Genomic DNA, 22,593 nt, shown 5'->3' with positions numbered 1-22,593 from the left:
TCTTTACATCATCTCCTTGTCTCCTGTTTCTCTGTCTGTACAGATCAGACCAGTCCTCCAATCCCCTGGCAGCTCAAGGATGCAGGACAAGCACAAGGATTAACACGGAGTCAGTGGGGGCAATTGTTTGAAGAGGGGACATAATTAGAGAGCTTGGCTGTGAGGAGTTTTTTTTTTTTTTTTTTTTTTAGCAGGGAGGAAGAGTAGAAGCTCCCCTAGACTTCCCACTGTCGAGCTCTGATGCTCTCCTTTCTTCCCCACGCTCCCCAGTTCTGTTCTGGCCTCCCCCTTCCCCTGGAAGCAAACACACCAAGGGAAGGGTGAGCCTACCCCTTTCCCACTGCAGTGTGGAGAAGGAGTGGAGTTTGGGGTTCCTTCCCTTGACCCAGGAAAAGTGGAGGGAAGAAGAGCTCCCTCCCTCCACCTAGTGGAACAGTCCTGGGGAATAATTGTGGGGAATGGGAGGGGGTTATGCGTGCAGAAGGACACAGGTGGCTCGACTTCCCTTCCCACCAGTTATGCCACTTGAGTTTCTGCTCTCAGTGTCTCTGAGCTCCCAGAAAGCAAAGGCCCCTTTGAGGACATTCCGTTATACATCAAGGGATCACAGGAAAATAAAAACCCTGAATTGTTCAAAAGCCAGTTCTTCTTCAGAGCTCTAGTCATCGAACTCGGTTTTCAAAGCCCTAGTGTTTGGAAAGTGGACACCCCCCCCCCACACACATGCCTCTACCCCTGCTCTGATGCCCAGCCCTCCACCACATCCATTGCTGTGACCTGCCCCAAAAGCCCTGGCTGCTCCAAGCTTTCCTTCCCACCACATGCGCACACACGCAATTCAGCTCTCCTCTCCACCTTCCTCCTTGTCATATGTCTGGGGAGAACCAGAGGACTATTGTGCCCAGGGCTTTCACAAAATAACATGATGAGAACTGTACAATTCTAATATCCCGTGATTTTTCAAGGGGCTGTTCCCGTGCATACATGACTCCAAACTTAGTCCATTAATCCTACCTTGGACATCCATGAGGATCAGCTGATTTCAAGACAGTCTGAGTAAGGCTGTGGATTTTAGAGGCAATGGAAAGTGAGTCTCAACCTTTTCTAGAGCAGAGCTACTGCTCTGCTCTAACAAGCCAGATCGTCAGCACATGTAAATGGAAAATTGGCTTTAGTGGAGTTAGGCAACTGACACCAGCTGAGGATGCAGCCTTCTTAGAAAAGTCAGGACCTCTGGAGTCAATAATCTGATCTCCATGAGATTTGGCTCTGAAACAGAATTAATTCAAATTGCCAGAACCAAAAGAAAATATTTATTTCACTTTCATCAGAACCAGAGCAATTAAACCTACCTGCAGGAGGGAGACGTCTGTTATTCTTGACTGCAAAGCGGATTGTGTTTGGAAGCCATGTTTATAGACGTTTTTCAGTGCCATTTGGGGATGGAATCCTTGGAGAGCCCCAGAGTTCTGCAGTTCAGGGTAGACACAGATGGGATCATTAAAACCTTCACGTCCCCTAGGGATAACCACACAAAGATGTGTTGTGTCCAGTTATTGCTCCAACTTCGGGGTGTTTTCTTTATTTCCCTTTTCTTTGTTTCAAAGAGAACTGGCCCATTCCTCCCCTCCGATCCCCCAAATCCTGATCAGATGCTCATGGGGTAACTCACCTCAGAAGGTGCAAAAAGTGACACATATTGGAAAATAGATTCGTATCTGGTTCCTTTAATTAGAGCCCTGCAAATCCACAGATATCTGTTTTATAACTGCAGACCATTTCTGTGGATCAGGGACCTGATGCAGACACAAACTTTGTATCTAGAGCCCTGCAAATCTGTGGATATTCACTTTATATCCATGGATCTTTTTGGCGGATTGCAGCTCGGATGCGGTTACAAATTTTGTATCCACGCAGGGCTCTGGTTTTAGACTCTTGAGAGCTACAGCCACGTTGAAAATGGCTGAAAATGTCACTCAGGCACTTATGACGTCAGCCCAGGTGTTTAAATATGGGCACTCAACGTTAAAGCTCTTTTAAAAAAATTTGAGCACTACCGTCTATGCCTCAATTCCTCACTATGTAAAATGCAGATAATACTTTCCCTGCAACTTGTACTGGTCATTCCCTTAGGCACTTCTGAATATCTCACCCTGACAAAATGGCTTTTCCAGAAGTGCTTTCTCTTTGAACCATTTCAGCTCCCATCTAGGGATTTTCTCACTCAGACTGCCAGTTAATCCCCTTAAAATTGTTCAGGCTTCAATCTTGCTATCAGATCCATGTACCTCATGTCATCACAAATGCAGCATTACCTTAAGAACATAAGAATGGCCATACTGGGTCAGAACAAAGGTCCATCCAGCCCAGTATTCTGTCTACCGACAGTTGCCAATGCCAGTGCCCCAGCGGGAGTGAACCTAACAGGTAAGGATCAAGTGATCTCTCTCCTGCCATCCGTCTCCACCCTCTGACAAACAGAGGCTAGGGACACCATTCCTTACCCGTCCTGGCTAACAGCCATTAATGGACTTAACCTCCATGAATTTATCTAGTTCTCTTTTAAACCGTGTTATAGTCCTAGCCTTCACAATCTCCTTAGGCAAGGACTTCCAGTAGTTGACTGTGCGCTGTGTGAAGAAGAACTTCCTTTTATTTGTTTTATACCTGCTGCCCATTAATTTCATTTGGTGACCTCTAGTTCTTCTATTATGGGAACAAGTAAATAACTTTTCCTTATTCACTTTCTCCACACCACTCATGATTTTATATAGCTCTATCATATCCCCGTTTAGTCTCTTCTTTTCCAAGCTGAAAAGTCCTAGCTTCTTTAATCTCTCCTCATATTGCCAAACCCCTAATCATTTTAGTTGCCCTTCTCTGAACCTTTTCTAATGCCAGTATATCTTTTTTGAGATAAGGAGACCACATCGGTTCACAGTATTCAAGATGTGGGCGTATCATGGATTTATATAAGGGCAATAACATTCTCCATCTTATTGTCTCTCTCTATTTTTTAATGATTCCTAACATCCTCTTTGTTTTTTGGACTGCTGCTGCACACTGCGTGGACGTCTTCCGAGAACTATCCACAATGACTCCAAGATCTCTTTCCTGATTAGTTGTAGTTAAATTAGCCCCCATCATATAGTATGTATAGTTGGGGTTATTTTTTCCAATGTGCATTACTTTACATTTATCCACATTATATTTCATTTGCCAATTTGTTGCCCAATCTTTTTGAAATTCTTCACAGTCTGCTTTGGTCTTCACTATCTTGAGCAATTTAGTATCATCTGCAAACTTTGCCACCTCACTGTTTACCCCTTTCTCCAGATCATTTATGAATAATATGAATAGGATTGGTCCTAGGACTGACCCGTGGGGAACACCACTAGTTTCCCTTCTCCATTCTGAAAATTTACCATTGATTCCTACCCTTTGTTCCCTGTCTTTTAACCAGTTCTCAATCCATGAAAGGACGTTCCCTCTTATCCCATGACAAGTTACTTTATGTAAGAGCCTTTGGTGAGGGACCTTGTCAAGGGCTTTCTGGAAATCTATGTCCACTGGATTCCCCTTGTCCACTTGTTTGTTGACCCCTTCAAAGAACTGTAATAGATTAGTAAGACATGATTTCCCTTTACAGAAACCATGTTGACTTTTGCCCAACAATTTATCTTCTTCTATGTGTCTGACAATTTTATTCTCTACTATTGTTTCAACTAATTTGCTCGGTACTGATATTAGACTTACTGGTCTGTAATTGCTGGGATCACCTCTAGAGCCCTTTTTAAATGTTAGCATTACATTAGCTATCTTCCAGACACTGGGTACAGAAGCCGATTTAAAGGAGAGGTTACAAACCATAGTTAATAGTTCTGCAATTTCACTTTTGAAATCTTTCAGAACTCTTGGGTGAATGCCATCTGGTCTCAGTGGCTTGTTACTGTTAAGTTTATCAATTAATTCCAAGACCACCTCTAGTGACACTTCAATCTGTGATAGTTCCTCAGATTTGTCACCTAGAAAGGATGGCTCAGGTTTGGGAATCTCCCTAACATCCTCAGCTGTGAAGACTGAAGCAAAGAATTCATTTACTTTCTCCACAATGACTTTATTGTCTTTAAGTGCTCCTTTTGTATCTCGATCATCCAGGGACCCCCCAAATGTTAGCGTCCTAGGCGACAGCCTAGGTCACCTAATGGGTTGCACCGGCCCTGCAGATAACATTTATCAAGTTAATGCAATAGTCTCAACACCATGCTTGTGTTTGTCATTTTTGTCATGACGTATGTATGGGACCAAACTCTCAGTAGGCGTAACTTACTTCTAATGATGATGCTTTGTTTGTATGTAATTTTGTCAGGTGATCCTTAGAAATCTGAGAAGAACAAACCCATACAAAGCTTTTAGCATAGACGAGCAGGCAACTATCAGATGTAAATTATATGTGGCCTTCGATGAAACAGAAAGGGCTGTTGGTGAGTAAGTAGAAGGTTTTACGAAATAAGTGGACTAGTATTGTATAAGGCAGAGATGAAATGGCCCAAAGTGGCTCATTGGGGCATGCCCTTAACTCTAGGTAAGACCCTGTAATGAAATCTTCTAAACATGACCAGAGTTCACCCAAATATTCACTGGTTTGAATAACTCAAATATTCAAAAACTAGAAGGCAAATAATAAGCACACACACATTATTATTATGAAATATAAATGATTTTTCAGTCACTGTCATTATTAGAGGGCCCAGCTCACGCTTTAAAAACACTTAATTAATAAATAAAACAATTAAATAAATAAATTAATAATAATAATGCCTATTGCAGGGGTCAGTAGCCTTTCAGAAGTGATGTGCTGAGTCTTCATTTATTCACTCTAATTTAAGGTTTTGCGTGCTGGTAATGCATTTTAGCGTTTTTAGAAGGTCTCTCTCTCTAACTAATCTATTGCTGTATGTAAAGTAAACAAGGTTTTTAAAATGTTTAAGAAGCTCCATTTAAAATTAAATTGAAATGCAGATCTTATCAGTTTAGTGCAGTGGTTCTTAACCTGGTGTGCCCGCACCCCCTGGCCCTTTCTGGGGGTGCAAGTCATGCGAGATTTTTTTAGAAGGTAAATCATAGAAAACACAAATTAAGCACAGGCACATAAGTACAAATACTTTGTTTCATCAAACCTATTTATTAACATTACACATGTTTTAACGATTCCTGTAATATACAAAGTTTTTAAGCTAATTGTAGTGTAACTTTTGATAAGGGCTGCAGAGCGCTGGGACCAGGCCAGGAGCAGAGCCCAGGGCTGGCTGCCGGTACCCCAGGCCGGCAGGAGGGCTGAGCAGGACCGTAAACCCAGACCCTGCTGGCAGGAGCTGGGCGGCTGGAACCCCAGACCGGCAGCGGGCTGAGCAGAGCCGGTGGACAGAACCCCAGACCAGTGGCAGGCAGAGCGGCTCAGCCCGCTGCCGGTCTGGGGTTCCATGCGACGGCTCCTGCCAGCCAGGGTCCCGGCCACCGGCCACTCTCAGCCACTGCCGACCGGGGGTTCCGTTCACTCATGCCAGCAGCTGGCTGAGCGGGGCTGCTGGCCGGGACCCTGGCTGGCAGCAGTGTGCCAGTAAAAATTGGCATGCATGCCGCCTTTGGCATGCGTGCCGCAGGTTGCCGACCCCGGCCTATTGCTTACATCAGTAGCTCTCCAAGCACTTTACTGTCTTTTTTTCTTCAACGTTGCTCCCCTTTCAGCACTCCAGGAGACCGGGCAGTGCCACTATCCCCTTTGTAAGGATGGAGAACTGAGGCACACAGAGGCTAAGTGACTTGCCCAAGGTCACACAGGAAGCCCATTGTGGACCAAGAAATTGAACCCAGGTTTTCTATGTCTTCAGCCAGTGCCTGAACCATGGGACCAGCCTGCCCTTCACTTGAGGATGGAAATGCAGCCTTAGCATAAAATGGTTCCTAACTGGGAGTTGTGCAGCTCTGAGAAGCTGGATACTTCATGAGATGCTAAATCATAGTTGTTTGGTGCAGATCTCCTTGGAAAACCTGCCCCTTAGTTCTTTTTGGTGCAAGATGCACAGGGTTGGTTATCCACAAAAACCAAGATAATGATGTAAAGAATTCACTCCGCCCTTTCACTCCCGTTTACCATTAAAAACCCATTCCCAACATTTAAATTCACTGAGAAAAAATCTTCCGGTCTAACATCCTCGTAAAGGCCTTTTTCACCTCCATGTTCCTCAGGCTGTAGATCAGGGGGTTCAACATGGGGATCACCAGGGTATAAAACAAAGAAATGATTTTGTCCTGATCCATGAGGTACTTTGAACTGGGCCGTAAATACATGAAAGAGCCCGTTCCATAGAAGATGGTGACAGCCGTCAGGTGGGAGGCGCAGGTGGAGAAAGCTTTGCGTTGGCCCTTGGCAGAGTTGATCCTTACGATAGCGACCACAATGTATATGTAGGAGATAAGGATGATCAAGATAGTAGGTGTTACCACCACAGTGGCACAGGTGAAATGAACAATCTCTGTGATGCGGGTGTCAGAGCAGGACAGTTTCAGGAGGGGGGACACGTCACAGAAGAAATGGTTGATGACATTTGAGTCGCAGAAGGACAAACGGAATATAAATATAGTTTGAACAATTGCATTCATGCAGCTCACTAGGTACGACCCCAGCACCAACAGCATGCAAAACTCCTTGGACATGATGACAGTGTAGAGCAATGGGTTGCAGATGGCTATGAAGCGATCATATGCCATGGCACCCAAGAGGTAACATTCACAGGACAATGTGATGCATAGGAAGAAGAATTGCAGAGCACATCCAGTGAACAAAATGACTTTTCTTCCTGATACTAAAGTAACTAGTATGCTGGAAGTGATAGTGGTGGTGCAACCAACATCTAAGAGGGCCAGGTTGCTGATGAAAAAGTACATGGGGGTGTGAAGCTGGGAGTCAGTTCTGATTAAGGTGACCAAGGTGAGGTTCCCCACTAGTATCAGCATGTAGATCAGCAGAAACATCACAAGGAGGATGACCTGGACCTTCGGGTTTTGAGTGAATCCCAACAAGACGAACTCAGTCACTGCTGTGTAATTCCTCTCTGCCATTTATCCTAGATGCACTCTCCACTGCGGGTGAGAAAGTGAGGAGTACACTGAAAGAGGAGACAAATGAGGGCTGTCAGAAACATACAGCTAAGGGTAGCATAAAATCCCTCCTTTACCTGTAAGGGGTTAATAAGCTCAAATAACCTGGTTGGTACCTGACCCAAAGGGCCAATAAGGGAAAGAGATCCTTTCAAATCGGTAGGGGGGAAGTTTTGTTGGTGGTCTCTTTGTTGTTCTCTCTTGGACAGAGAGCGACCAGGGCTGGAAAAACCATCTCCTAAAACCCTACCTGAAATAAGCATCCAAGATTACAAAAACTGTAAGCAATAGCAAGGAAATGCATTACCTTATCTTCTGTTTTAGCTTGTGAATTTTCCCTATGCTAAGAAGGAGGTTTATTCCTTTTTTTTTGTAACTTTGAAGTTTTGCCTAGAGGGGAATCCTCTGTGTTTTAAGTCTTATTACCCTGTAAAATTACCTTCAATCCTGATTTTACAGAGGTGCTTCTTTTACCTTTTTTCTTTATAATAAAGTTCTGATTTTAGGAATCTGATTGGTTTTTAGTGTCCTAAAAACCCAAGGGTCTGGCCTGTGCTCAACTTGTTTATCTATTTGGTTGGTATATTATTCTCAAGCCTCCCCAGGAAAGGTGGTGAAGGCACTTGGGGGAATATTTTGGGGAAAGAGGAACTCTAAGTGGTCCTTTTCCTGAATCTTTTTCTAGCTCACTTGGTGGTGGCAGGGATACCATTCAAGGACAAGGAAGAATTTGTGCCTTGGGGAAGTTTTTGAACCAAAGCTGATAGAAATAAGCTTAGGGGGCCTTTCATGCGGGTCCCCACATCTCTTCCCCAGAGTTCAGAGTGGGGAGGGAACCCTGACATGGGCTGTATACAAACACCTCAAACTCTGTCACTTTCAACAAAGCATAAATTCTAGGCAGTGGATCCATCTCCGGATTCCAGAAGCCTCCAACCCACCATGAAGATCTGTTTCCCTCTACTCCCTGAACTGCATAGAGCGTTCAGAGTCCAGCACTGGCTTCAAGCTAGGTTTTCTAGCTTAGGGAGTGGTGGCTCATGCTCTTGAAGCCACAGGGACAAGTTCAATCTTTGCTGCTGACAACGCACCCACCTGCACAATGTCGTTTCCAGGGTCAGATTCTGATCCAATCACCCACATCAATTAGTGCGACCACGGAGCAATGAGACTTTTTGCATGGCAAAGTACTACTTGGTGTGTGAACGTCTCTGAGGCATGGGTGCTTTTGCACTTTCTGTTATGGAGCCAGCCTAGTTGTTTCATTAGCAATAAGGGGTGTGGGCAAGCAGGGAGTGGCAGTAAAGAGACCTTTATTCAGCAGCTTGAGGCTACCCAACGTTCTATGCAAAGCCTCTAGAATTTGTGCACAAGGAGTCTGACCCCTGTTCACACTCCTGAGCTCCTGACGTCACAATGAAGTAGGTCCCTCCAGAAAACTGACCCTCTTTATCCGTTCCCACGCCTCACATTACCACGGTGACTCAGCTATTAAAGCTGCACGTCCGTGTTTATCACAAGCCCAGGTTTACAGCCCACCCTTTCTGAAGAAGAAACCAAAAAAAAGTTCCTTCACTCAGAGCACCCGATCCGATACCTTTTCTCACTTGGGCAGCAAACTTACCCCAGCCGGGCGGTGGTGCTATTCACATCAACGGGAGCAATGGTGGGATATGATGCTATTCGGCATGTCTGTGGGGATGATCATCTGGTCCGCTGTGTTTAAGGGACTCAGGCAGTGCAGCTCCGAGCATCATGGCATCTACCTTTTAGGTACCTAAACAAAAACAAGCACAGCACTGCAGTCCAGAAAGCCGAGTTAGGTACCTCCCTGTAGAATCACAGAACCATAGCGGTCGAAGGGACCGCAAGGGTCATCGAGTCTCACCACCTACCAAGTGGCAGGATTTGTTGTACCTAAACCATCCATCTGGCTCTCTAGCCTCCTTTTGAAAACCTCCAGTGAAGGGGCTTCCACAATCTCCCTGTAGAATGAATGGGGACAGATCGGCACCTTCAAATGCATTCCACAACAGCCCGCCTGATGCCAGGTGAGGAGTCCCCTAAGCTTGCCAATGGGACCCACTGATTTGCTAAGCACTGCCCCTGCCTCGCAGATAGGCACCTCCCTTCCACCTGGATGTATGTGACTCTCTCTCCTAGCAATCCACACACAGGTACCCCTCTCCTGGCTTAGTAGCAGTTTCTTGAGGGAATGAATCGGAATCAAAGAATATCTGGTCCAACCCCCTGCTCAAAGCAGGACCAATCCCCAACTAAATCATCCCAGCCAGGGCTTCATCAAGCCTGGCCTTAAAAACCTCTAAGGAAGGAGATTCCACCACCTCCCTAGGTAACCCGTTACAGTGCTTCCCTTATACATTAAGGGATCACAGGAAAATAAAAACCCTACATTGTTCAAAAGCCAGTTCTTCTTCAGAGCTCTAGTTATTGAACTCAGTTTTCAAAGCCCTAATGTTTGGACAGTGGATACCACTCCCCACACACATTCCTCTATCACTGCTCTGACGCCCAACCCTCCACCTCATCCATTGCTGTGACCATCCCCCAAAAGACCTGGCTGCTCCAAGGTTTCCCTCCCACCTCACGCACACACCCACACGTGCAATTCAGCTCTCCTCTCCACCTTCCTCCTTGTCATACGTAGACAATACACATGTTTAGAAATCTGCCAAAGCCAAGATGCAAAAATCACTGAGCAAGGTGGGCCCTGGGATCCAGTCATCTTGAGTCACCTGGTTGTTCTGAGGCCAGGCTGCCTGGAAACCCTTTCAGCCCTCCCCCTGCACATGCAAGTTTACCTTGAATAATGTTTGAAATGCTCCTTCCCTCAGAGGGGCAACGGGTGCCAGACACTAGCTGGGATCAACCCCGAGAAGGTGAGAACAGTCTGGGGAGAACCAGAGCCCTATTGTGCCCAGGGCGTTCACAAAATAACATGATGAGAACTGTACAATTCTGATATCCCGTGACTTTTCAAGGGGCTCTTCCCTTGCACGCATGACTCCAAATTTAGTCCATTAACCCTACCTTGGACCTCCATGAGGATCAGCTGTTTTCAAGACAGTCTGAGTAAGGCTGTGGATTTTAGAGCCAATGGAAAGTGAGTCTCAACCTTTTCTAGAGCAGAGCTACTGCTCTGCTCTAACGAGCCAGATCGTCAGCACATGTAAATGGAAAATTGGCTTTAGTGGAGTTAGGCAACTGACACCAGCTGAGGATGCAGCCTTCTTAGAAAAGTCAGGACCTCTGGAGTCAATAAATCTGATCTCCATGAGATTTGGCTCTGAATCAGAATTAATTCAAATTGCCAGAACCAAAAGAGAATATTTATTCCACTTTCATCAAAACCAGAGGAATTAAACCTACCTGCAGGAGGGAGACGTCTGTTACTCTTGACTGCAAAGCAGATTGTGTTTGGAAGCCATGTTTATAGACGTTTTTCAGTGGCATTTGGGGATGGAATCCTTGGAGAGCCCCAGAGTTCTGCAGTTCAGGGCAGACACAGATGGGATCATTAAACCTTCCCGTCCCCTAGGGATAACCACACAAAGATGTGTTGTGTCCAGTTATTGCTCCAACTTCGGGGTGTTTTCTTTCTTCCCCTTTTCTTTGTTTCAAAGAGAACTGGCCCATTCCTCCCCTCCCATCCCCCAAATCCTGATCAGATGCTCATGGGGTAACTCACCTCAGAAGGTGCAAAAAGTGACACATATTGGAAAATAGATTCATAACTGGTTCCTTAAATTAGAGCCCTGCAAATCCACAGATATCTGTTTTATAACTGTGAACCATTTCTGTGGATCAGGGACCTGATGCAGACACAAACTTTGTATCTGGAGCCCTGCAAATCTGTGGATATTCACTTTATAGCCACAGATCATTTTTTTGCGGATTGCAGATCAGATGCAGTTACAAATTTTGTATCCACGCAGGGCTCTGGTTTTAGACTCTTGAGAGGTACAGCCACATTGAAAATGGCTGAAAATGTCACTCAGGCACTTATGACGTCAGCCCAGGTGTTTAAATATGGGCACTCAACGTTAAAGCTCTTTTTAAAAAAAAAATTTGAGCACTACCGTCTATGCCTCACTTCCTCACTATGTAAAATGCAAATAATACTTTCCCCGAAACTTGTACTGGTCATTCCCTTAGGCACTTCTGAATATCTCACCCTGACAAAATGGCTTTTCCAGAAGTGCTTTCTCTTTGAACCATTTCAGCTCCCATCTAGGGATTTTCTCACTCAGACTGCCAGCTAAGCATCCATGTCCACCCTCTGACAAAGAGAAGCTAGGGACACCATCCCTTACCCATCCTGGCTAATAGCCATTAATGGACTTTACCTCCATGAATTTATCCAGTTCTCTTTTAAACCCTGTTATAGTCCTAGCCTTCACAGCCTCCTCAGGCAAGGAGTTCCGCAGGTGATTGTGCGCTGTGTGAAGAAGAACTTCCTTTTATTTGTTTTAAACTTGCTGCCCATTAATTTCATTTGGTGGCCCCTAGTTCATATATTATTGGAACAAGAAAATAACGTTTCCTTATTCTCTTTCTCCACACCACTCATGATTTTATATACCTCTATCATATCCCCCCTTAGTCTCTTCTTTTCCAAGCTGAAAAGTCCTAGCCTCTTTAATCTCTCCTCACATGGGACCCGTTCCAAACCCCTAATCATTTTAGTTGCCCTTCTCTGAACCTTTTCTAATGGTAGTATATCTTTTTTGAGATGAGACCACCACATCTGTAGTCAGTATTCAAGATGTGGGTACCATGGATTTATATAAGGGCAATAAAATATACTCCGTCTTATTCTCTATCCTTTTTTGAAAGATTCCTAACATCCTGTTTGCTTTTTTGACTGCTGCTGCACATTTCATGGACGTCTTCAGAGAACTATCCACGGTGACTCCAAGATCTCTTTCCTGATTAGTTGTAGCTAAATTAGCCCCCATCATATAGTATGTATAGCTGGGGTTATTTTTTCCAATGTGCATTACTTTACATTCATCCACATTACATTTCATATGCCATTTTGTTGCCCAATCACTTAGTTTTGTGAGATCTTTTTGAAGTTCTTCACAGTCTGCTTTGGTCTTAACTATCTTGAGCGGTTTAGTATCATCTGCAAACTTTGCCCTTTTTTCCAGATCATTTATGAATAAGTTGAATAGAATTGGTCCTAGGATTGACCCTTGGGGAACACCACTCGTTACCCCTCTCCATTCTGAAAATTCACCATTTATTCATACCCTTTGTTCCCTATCTTTTAACCAATTCTCAATCCATGAAAGGATCTTCCCTCTTATCCCATGACAACTTAAAGTCTACCTAGAGCCTGGATCCATCTCCCCTTTCCATCTCCTCCATCCACCCCAGAGGCCTCAGAGGGATCTACGGTTGGGGGGAGGTGATGAACTGTAACTTGGCTGCTGGGCCTCCAGGCTGCCCAGAAAACCCATCCCAAAACTCAGAGATGGTTTGGCAGCAGCCTGACCACTAGGTCTGCTAGCCCTCAACAAAGCCCCCATGCAGAATCTATGAAGGGTTAAGTCGTCCCCCCCACACACACACACTCTTCCTGGGGAAGATGTTTTCTTGAAAGTTGAGTTGCTGGTCTCAGTTGTGCTCAGCTATGAGATTTAGATACCCTCAAGCTTCTTTGATAATCCCAGAAATTCCTAATGTTCAGGTATTTATATCCCCACCCCATCCACCCAAGAAACCATAGAGTGATAACTGTCTCTCGCTGGGACCCTGGTAGGCAGCCTGGGCACTGATGCCGAAGAGTGAGAGATGAACTCCCCCTCGTTCCCTCGCCTGACGATCCCATTATCAAGAAATCTGCTGTCTGCAGAGGCAGCGGCTATTTTGTAAGGCAGAGGTGATGCATCACATGACTGAGGATACAGACATGCACACACTGTGCTTTTGCCTGAGGACTTACATTTGTTCTTTCTTATTCTCTTGTTTTCCTTAATCTAACATAAAAGTCGTTCCAATATTTGGTTCCTCTATGTCTATGTTAAATATATATTCCCTATGAATATAAATGAACTTGTTCCAAACCCCCCCCTATCCAGAACAAACTATTTTTCCCACCATATACCCCAGCTCTTCTTCAAGTCCCACATTCAGACATGAGTTGGTTTAAGATTCTGAAACACTCACATATATTTTTATGCCTTAGGCTAAGTCTACATTACATGGGTTTTAGTGACACGGCCGGGTTGCTAAAAGTTGGGTGGTGTGAACGCTGTTGGTCGGCACTTTTGCCAACAAAATTCTTCTACCCCCAAAGAGTGGGGTTTGCACTGTTGACAGGAGAGCACTCCTGCCGACAATGCGATGGTTCACACAGGCACTTCTCGCGGCAAACTTTTGTCTTTCCGGGGAGGGTACCTGCTAAAACGACAAAAGTTTTGTCTTTCAATTGCAAGTGTAGACCTGGCCTTAGTGTTTTCAGTGTCCAACTGAGACCAGGAGTAGAGGTGCTGGGACTCTCATGAGAAAGTGGGCGTTTGCCACCCACGTTTTGCTCATTGCCAGCCCAGTGTTATAGATTCCAGAGGTTCACGGAAAAGCTTTGGATGCTTAAATGAAACAGACATACGTTCTGAGAGCCAGAGCCTGGCCTGGCTCTATGGGGGTCATTCACAGACAAGGAGGAGTAGGACCCCACAAACTTAACTTTACATAGGGGACACTATGGGGAAAGTGGAGGCTGCACAGCTGACACACGGGTGGGTAGAAAGTTTGCAGAGCTCAATGACTCAATGAACCAGCATAGATGAGGGTAGCGATCTGCTGTGGCACCCGAGTCACAATTCAATCCCTGACCTCCTCCTGGGGTGGAATAGTTAAGCACTGCCCCTTACACAGAGCGGGTGATCAAAGCACAGTGTAGCCCTGAACCTTTAGATAATTCCCAATCTCTTGAGTCATCCAATCTGCCCAACACCTAGCACTGAAAAGTCTCCATATTCCATTCCCAGTGCTTTGAATCATTCGGTCTCAGTGATTTATGGACACGTTGGGACCAATTATTGACATGCCCCACGGCGGCCTCGCACAGTGTTATACAAATCACTTCTCCACGAATATACTTGGCCCCAGCAACATGAAGATAGCTGAAGCTCCTTTGTTTATCCGACAATCCGAACTTGGAGAAATTTAAGGTCCCAATGGCCTGTAAGAGAATATAAATCAGCCCCCTTCCCTTCCTCTAGAGAGGAATCTCTTGGAGCCATCACAAATTATTAATCCTTACGCAGGTAGGTTTGCTTTGTCTGTGTAGCACTAGTGGGGGGGGGGGGGGAAGAGTTAAAACCTATTGTGAGCAGCAAGAAAAATCTAATGATCCACTGGAAAATCAGTTCGAAGGTATAATTTTGACCTAAAACTTCCTAACTGATCGGAGAGCTACTTATGTAGGAAACGGCCCCTTCAGCTGAAGCTGCTACATCCAGAATCTAAGGAGCAGCCCTGGGCAAGGACCCACCAGCAGCACACAGCAGGTGAATCGTTGTGTTGCTAGGCTGTACCCTGAGCCTGGGCTGTGTCTGGGAAGAGCGATGGGGCTGCAGATAACAGCAAAATGTTTTTGATTCATTTCATGTGCTGTAGGTATTAACTGTCCTCCCAAACTCTGAGTCCTTTCTCCTCTCGCCCCCTTGTAAGAGGCCTCCTCATGGGATCCCAATGGGTAGTGTATAAATCCCAGTTCACCTTCTGAGCTTTACTGGGTCTGCAACGGCCCTGCATTGGGTAGAGATTAATAATTCCTATGAGATTTCCAGGAGGAAGCACCAGAATTGACCACAAGGATCATTCACAGCAAAGCAACAGTGTTATCCCTGGCAACACAATACAGGGAGTGTAAGGGTCACAGAAATCAGCTTCCAAAGGACTTATTCTGAAGTTACTAGACCTGGCCAAGAGGGAAATGTGACCTAAAAATCTCTTGATACCAACTAGCAGAGGGCACATAGATACACAAGGAAACCTCTGGGTCGGATATCAACACACTAGTCCACCAGATTTTATCATGTAAGCTCTCTAATGAAAGCCTGTGCCCCACTGGTCATCGTAATCACTGCGAGTTGTATGTATGTATGTAAAATATGTGAAGACTTATGTTTGTATACCAAAAAAATAGGGTCTCTAGGTTTGTGAGTTAACACAGGTCACTAAAAAGTAATCCACATATTCCTGTGATGCTTATCTCACTGTAACTGGTCATGTGCAAATTAATTACAGTATGGACACTATTTGCAGTCTGAGCAAAAGGCTAATCAATAGATGACAGAAGCTGCAGGAAAAAACAACAACAGGGGTAACCTGTGTAAGGGTAAGGATCTTTGAAACCACTTCTGGGATGCAGATTAACCCCCAATTATTCCTTCAACCTGTGAGGACAAGCTGCTAGCGGGCTTGGTTTTAGGAGAAGGGATCTCAGCCAAACTGGTTGAAAATGCTGGGCTAAGCTATCTTGTGGGTAATAGGGGGAACACCTTGAGAGACAAGGCAGGTGAGATAACGTCTTTTATTGGACCAACTTCTGTTGGTGAAAGAGACAAGCTTTTGAGTTCTTCTTCAGAGCTAGGAAAGCAACTTAGAGTGTCACAGCTAAACACAAGGTGGAACAGCTTGTTTAGCATAAGGAGTTAACACATATTGTAAGAGACCATTCAAGGTGAAGTGGCTTGTTAACACCTCTGCAAAAAGTACAAAACCGGGATTAGTGGGTTACAGATCAGTGTAATAACCCATAAATCCAGAGTCTTTATTAAAACCATGATGTTTAGTGTCTAGCAAAGTTATGGATTCAAGCTCTGAGGCCTGTCTTTTGACATTGTTGTGATTGTTACTTAAGTTTAGGCTCTGGAAGCATGTTATGATTTTGTTTTATAAGTAACTGTTTCCAATTATCTTACTTTCTATCACTTGAATCTCTGTTCTTTGATAATCAATTTATTCTTGTCTTCTATATATCTAAGTGCTGTGTGTTAAGTAGTGTGGTGATCCTAAGGTGTGTCTTGCAAGCAGTTGTGTACAATTTCTTTGGGAGTAGCGAGGCTGAGAGCTCTGGGCGTGTTCAGTGGAACAGGGGCTGAGTACACCAGAGGGACACTCAGAAGATTTGGGGGGTTAGTGTCTGCCTATGGGTAACCTGCACAGAGAAAGCGAGGCCTGGAAGGCAGTGCTTGTCTTGCCACAGGCTGGTGAATTCAGGTCTAGAGCCAGTGCAGACAAGACTTCCTCATGCTAAGGGTAGGTGGTGCTGAGGCACCTCACAGCCCTTGATACTTCTGGAAAGTATCACAGGAGAATTTAACGTTTAAAATAAGTTGGTCTTTAATCTCTTTTGTGATTAAAATACCTGAGTAGATTCTAATCCCCTGCTTACTCTAGGGTCAGAGCATCTGACAAATTAACAACCTCGCCCACATCTGGTCACCCTTATCTGGTGATCAGGCAAACTGTGTACCTTTCCCATTGTTCTGAATAATTTATTCACCCAAAAATGCAGTTTTGCATCACCCAAAGCTGCTGGCAGACTTGTGTCAAATTCAGCAAATAGTTTCAGGGAGGAAAAAAATAAAAAGGTGAAATATTTCATTTTGACATTTTTGAAACAATGTGTTTCAAGGTTTTGTTTGGAAATGCCGTTTTATTTAAAAAAATGTGTTAGATGTAACTTTTAAAAAAAGAACATAAGAACATGAGAATGGCCATACTGGGTCAGACTAAATGTCCATCCAGCCCAGTATCCTGTCTGTTGACAGTGGCGAATGCCAGGTGCCCCAGAGGGAGTGAACCTAACAGGTAATGATCAAGTGATCTCTCTCCTGCCATCCATCTCCACCCTCTGACAAACAGAGGCTAGGGACACCATGTCTTATCCATCATGGCTAATAGCCATTAATGGGCATAACCTCCATGAATTTATCTAGTTCTCTTTTAAACCCTGTTACAGTCCTAGCCTTCACAACCTCCTCAAGCAAGGAGTTCCACAGATTCCAAGGGAGCAAATGGTAAAAACCTGACAAGTAAATGATTTTGGGGGGGGGAGGAGGGAACAAGTTGCTGTTATTTTGGGATTTTTCAGGTCAGCCACCAAACCAAACCAAAAAAAAAAAAAAAATCACCCACCTCTAATGTAAACTCCCTTGATTTCTGCTGTGGGGGGAAAGGTTTTTCAACTGAGCCAACAGTGAATGTCACCCTCTGGCAATCAAGTCAGCACTATGCTACAGTTTTTGGCCAATAGTTGCTCTTTACAGATTGTCCACATCGAAAGAGAAAGAATGAGATACGCACACATGGGTAAAAATATTCTTACTTTCAGCGAACAAGGGTCTCAAATGGACAAAAATGCTGTCATTGGTCATACGGAATTCCGGGGCCTCACACTTTTTTATTTATACAGCAATTCCCTCTGTGCATGTCTGTCCTCAAAGCCTGTGTGAAGCAATGACCCGGGGAAATGACACCACCGTGACTGAATTCATCCTTGCAGGATTCACTGACCATCCAGAACGGCAGGTTGTTCTCTTCCTCCTATTTCTGGTGATCTATGTTCTCACCTTGCTGGGGAATTTGGGGATGATTGGCCTAATCTGGAGGGACTCCCGATTTCACACCCCCATGTATCTCTGGCTCAGCAACTTGTCACTTGTTGATCTTGGCTATTCCTCATCCATCACCCCCAGGGTGCTGGTGAACTTCTCAAGGGAGAGTAAGGCCATTTCTTACGTTGGATGTGCTACACAGCTGTATTTTTTTTTTGTCTTTGTCACCTCTGAGTCTTTCCTCCTTGCGGTGATGGCCTATGACCGTTATGTGGCCATCTGTAATCCACTCCTCTATAGGCTCATCATATCCAAGAGGTCCTGCATCTGGCTCTTGGCTAGCTCCTACATGGCTGGGGTTGCAAATGCAACCATGTTTACCAGCTGCACCTTTCAGCTGTCCTTCTGTGGGCCCAATGTAATCGATCACTACTTTTGTGATGTCCTTCCGCTCATGCGGCTCTCCTGCACCGACACTCACACCAATGAAATGCTGCTTTCTATCTTTGCTGGTTCCATACAATTGACTACCATACTGATCATCCTCTTCTCTTATCTGTATATTACCGCTGCCATACTCAGGATCCGCTCCTCTGAGGGCAGGCGCAAAGCCTTCTCCACCTGTTCCTCCCACCTGACAGCCGTGGCTATATTCTATGGGACGACGTTCTTTACCTACTTACGACCCAGTTCCACCTCCTCACTGGAGCAGGACCAGGTGATCTCTGTGTTCTACACGATGGTGATCCCCATGCTGAACCCCCTCATCTACAGCCTGAGGAACAAGGAGGTGAAGGACGCCCTGGGGAGAATGTTAGAGAGAAGAAAGTTATCTCAGCAGCTTTGATGAATAATTTGATCATGTTTTGCATTCCCTTCCACTCTATGTAATTTTATCATGAAAATCAAAACTCTAATGTGTTCAAGTTTTAAAAATAATGTTTTAGAGAGGTGGCATGGTTCAACAGATAAGACACTCAGGAGATCTGGTGTGACAGATATTGCAACCCTGGGCAGTATCTTTGGGACCATTATATTAAATTTCATTATATGAATGGTTTATGTATTACTGTTTTCTACTCCAGCAGGGAGGGTTCTCACAGCTCCTATGGGAACTAAAACCTGAGGGGGAGGGGGGGGCGTGGATGATTAACGCAAGTCCCTGAGAGTAAACTCCAGAGAAATTCCAAGGGGAGTGGAGTCTGTCTCATTTAGGGCCATTGAACTTGTAACCCCTCTGTATGGTCCAGCAAGGACACCTGCTTTTAGGTTTCCAGCTCTGCAGCGGTCACCTCTCTTGCGTGGAGATGCACATCTCTCTCCCTCTTGACTGGGGTTTTCTGAGGCTCCACCGTTCCCTACCTACATTGTGAATTCCCCAGCAAGCCAGACTGCCTAAGCCAACCTGCTTCATTTTTCTTCTTAGAGATAGAAAACAGTGTAATTGCCACAGTTATAAGTTATCACACCACTCCTTCTAAGCAAGAAAATTCATTCTCAAGGGGAAAGCATTATAGAGAAAACATTAAAAGCAATAAAAGAACCTACATGCATGCTAATAACCTCACCAAAGATCACCCCAGCTCCAACAAGGGCTCTGGATGCTGAACTGTCCTTCAAACCTTGCCACTAAGTGTTTTTTCTATGGTTACAAGCTCACAACACCTTTTGCTCAGAACAAACGAACAGACTGGGCCACGTCCTTCCAAACCTTCCCAGGAAGGATTGAAGCAGCCCTTGGAGACAAGATCCTGTCTGTTTGGAGCACTAGAAATAAGGCTCTGAATCAGTTTTAACTAAGGCTATTTAACTCAATGTCCCTTCTTTATCCATTGGGCCTTGAAGAACCTAGTTTGAATGAGTATAAGTAAGCCTCTCTCCAGGTGGTGGTGGTAGCTCTCTGGAGGTGTTACAACTTGAGTGAATTTGCCTCTCCAATCTGTTCTTGATTTTTGGAGGGCAACAGTCCTCATGTCCCATGGAATTAAATACAATCCCTAGCACACAATGATACATACATTTAATTCAATAAGTTTTCACATAATTCAGTAAGGTTTTGTGCAGGATATTGTGTGAAATTGCTATCATAGGGTCTATGGATAGACAAGATAAATGAGTTTTTATTAGACCAGCTTCGGATGGTAAGATAAGCTTTCCAGCTCTACAGAGCCCTTCTTCAGACCTGGGAAAGGGTCTATGGGACAGAGAAGGAGGGTACTGGAAGCCAGGGTTCCTGGGTTCTATACCCAGGTCTGAGAGGGTCTAGGGGATTAGTGAAAACAGGCTTCATACCCATTCTGTGCCTGAATCTCCCTGCTAGGAGTGACAATGTCCTTTCTTAAAGCTCTCTTCATAGAGAGCAGAAACCAGGAATTCTAGTTTCCAGACATCGCTGCCCCAGCCAGACCCTACTCCCCAGCCAAAACTGGGAACAGAACACAGAAGCCCTAACTCTCAGCCCTTCCCTACAAAAGCCCATAGATATAGGATTATCTTAAGTTACCCAACACTCCTCCTTAAAACTGCCTATAAACACAGTCCTACCTTATAAACTCCACCCCTTGCTCTAAAGGAAACCACTACTGCCTGAGCATGGTCTTTTATACAGAGAGGCAGAGTCAGGCTATTTGTGGGTGGGGCTAGAGGGCCTTAGCTCCGCCTCAGAGGCTCTCCTATATTAAGGGCACTCCAGCAAACACCCACCCTTTAAAAGGAAGGTATTAGAGAGTACAATGTCCTAAATCCCTGTCCCCACAAGGGTGTGCGTGTGATTGAGAATCATCTACTGGGGTTGTGACCACAGGACCTCACCTAGACATTCCCTTGGGGGATGGGAGGAGAAGCTGAATGCCGTTGATATGAAAGAGCAAGTTTCTCTTTTCCTGAGTACATAATTAATCTGTGGAACTTCCTACTTCAGGATATTAACCCCCTCCCCCCCCCACACACACACACTCACACTTCTGTGGTTCACACCTCCTGTTCTCTCAATGTTTCTGTGTTAACTCTCACCAGCTGATTTCTCACAGTCATCAAGCACTCTCTCTGTATTAGAGCTAAAATTCAACTCTGTTCCTGTCCCACCCCCACCCTAAGACATGTTTCCTTGGACAGCCTGGCTTTTGGACTACAACTCTCTTGCTTTTGATAGTCCTAGCAAGAGCTGGCAGGAGGGCGGTGTCAGGATAGGCCAACATTGTATTTCAAATATAAGGGACTGTTTTCATAGCACCCTGACCCACCCCTTCTCCCAGTATTATAATCAGTTGTAGTTTAATAATACTACCAATAATAAGCAGGACTCACCTACCTTCAGCAGGGGTATTTCTTGTTGCTTTTTGCAATGCTCAGCAACACCTGATCTTGTTGTAAGGAGATGAAAAAATAAGGGATGTCCTTTGAATAAGGGATTGCGGGCAACCCTATGTGAGGAGGGCATGTCAGAGTGGGGTTTCTACAAGCAGGAGATGGGGAGGTTCTGGCTTCTGACAAGGGGATACTGGGAATAGGGTATGGGGAACCTTCCCCTTCTGGGGAAAGCTGGTTCCAATCTGACCCCAGGCCAGGGGGCTAGCTGTCCAGGGGCAGGGGTGGGAGGAGGTGTGGGAATGGCATGCAGGATCTTTCCCCTCTAGGCCCCCAAATCTGTTACCTTGTGTTTAATGAGTTGGTGGGTTCTCAGCCCAGTGTGTAGGGCAAATGTGTCCACCTCCCAAAATTCACCACAGTTGATATGAACTGGTCCCCTCGCTCACAAACCTCAGAGGGGAGGCTGGGGGCTGACCAGGCCACAGAGACTGAGCTCCCCTTTTCCCCAGCTCTAGGGGTTACAGAGAGGCCTTCTAACTACTCCTTTTCCTGGCCACCAGAATCAGCAGGCTGTGTAAGGAAACCTGTGTGGTTTTAATGGCCTGGAGGGCCTCTGATGGCGGCCCTGCTGAGGCTGTCAGAGCAGCTGTGCTCATTTGGTGGTGTTAATAGATACGTGATGGGCTCTGGAGGAAGAAGAGTCCACCAGGCCTGCTGAGATGCTGCAGGTGTTGCTATTACTACAACTCCTCATAGATTAACTAGTTGTCTTGAGGCAAATGTTTAGGGCCTGAGATTTGAAATCTTTGCTAGGAAATGGGGGGAGATTAAGCTTCAGACAGGACTCCTGGGGTCTAGTCCCAGCTCTGGGAGGAGTGTGGGGTCTCCTGGGTTAGGAGCTGGGCTGGGAACTAGGACTTCTGGGTTCTATTCCTGGCTCTGGGAATGGGGCCTAATAGGGTGGGGAGAGAAGGAAATCAAGACTCCTGGTTTCTATTTGCAGCTTGGGATGGGAAGTTTTTTAGTTTAGATCAGGAGAGTTGGGAGTCAGGATTCCTGGGTTCCATTCCCAGCTTTGGGAGGGGAGTCTAGAGGTGTCTGCATTTCCACCCTGCTGAGCCAGTCTTACAGGGGTGGGAAAGGTGTGCAGTTACGGCATGAGGCTGATCGTCATGCAGACCCTGTGTGGAGCTTTTTCGTGGTGCTTCCCTTGCTGCAGAGAGATGGACAATGAGCTCAGAGTGGCTCGGAGCCTGGTGATGGGGCCTGACCTTGGGAGCAGGGACTGGATCATGCAAGGACATAGTTTCCTCTGGTGATCAGGCTCTGGGCCCTGCTCGGTCCTGGGATCCCTGAGGGAGGGTCCAGCGAGCAAAGCTTTGTGGTAGGGTGAGCAGAAACCAGAGTGAATTACCCATCCAGGCCTGGGCTCGCCAGGCTGGGGGCCCTGAGCCATTTTGCTGTGTGCAACATGTAGGTTTTGGGTGGGAGAGGTGGGGATTCCAGGGCAGGGCACAAAGTGTTA

At 45.5% G+C, this 22,593-nt stretch overlaps 2 protein-coding genes across 3 annotated transcripts; one reads left to right on the top strand and one right to left on the bottom strand.

Moving 5' to 3' along the window:
* Positions 1-5,553: 5,553 nt before the first annotated feature.
* LOC135972108 (olfactory receptor 5AR1-like) lies at positions 5,554-17,614 on the bottom strand. 2 transcript variants are annotated; one of them, XM_065591227.1, is made up of 4 exons: positions 17,341-17,614; positions 10,552-10,716; positions 8,786-8,938; positions 5,554-7,169 (listed from the first exon to the last, which is right to left on the bottom strand). In XM_065591227.1, exon 4 carries the CDS (start codon positions 7,120-7,122, stop codon positions 6,184-6,186), a length of 939 nt encoding a protein of 312 aa, XP_065447299.1. In that variant the 5' UTR covers positions 7,123-7,169; positions 8,786-8,938; positions 10,552-10,716; positions 17,341-17,614; the 3' UTR covers positions 5,554-6,183. The 2 variants fall into 2 exon arrangements, with proteins under 2 accessions (XP_065447299.1, XP_065447300.1); XM_065591228.1 differs by lacking the exons at positions 10,552-10,716; positions 17,341-17,614 and adding an exon at positions 9,984-10,178.
* Positions 17,615-17,661: 47 nt separating this feature from the next.
* Positions 17,662-18,702, top strand: LOC135982853 (olfactory receptor 8A1-like). The gene has a single exon (XM_065591226.1). The coding sequence runs from the start codon at positions 17,662-17,664 to the stop codon at positions 18,604-18,606; it is 945 nt and encodes a 314-aa protein (XP_065447298.1). The 3' UTR covers positions 18,607-18,702.
* The last annotated feature ends 3,891 nt before the right edge of the window (positions 18,703-22,593 follow it).

This window comes from Chrysemys picta, chromosome 4 (genome assembly GCF_011386835.1).
Source record: "Chrysemys picta bellii isolate R12L10 chromosome 4, ASM1138683v2, whole genome shotgun sequence".
Taxonomy (NCBI): Eukaryota; Metazoa; Chordata; order Testudines; family Emydidae; genus Chrysemys; species Chrysemys picta.
The sequence above is the reverse complement of the archived record's forward strand: the minus strand, read 5'-3'. Positions and strand labels throughout refer to the sequence as shown.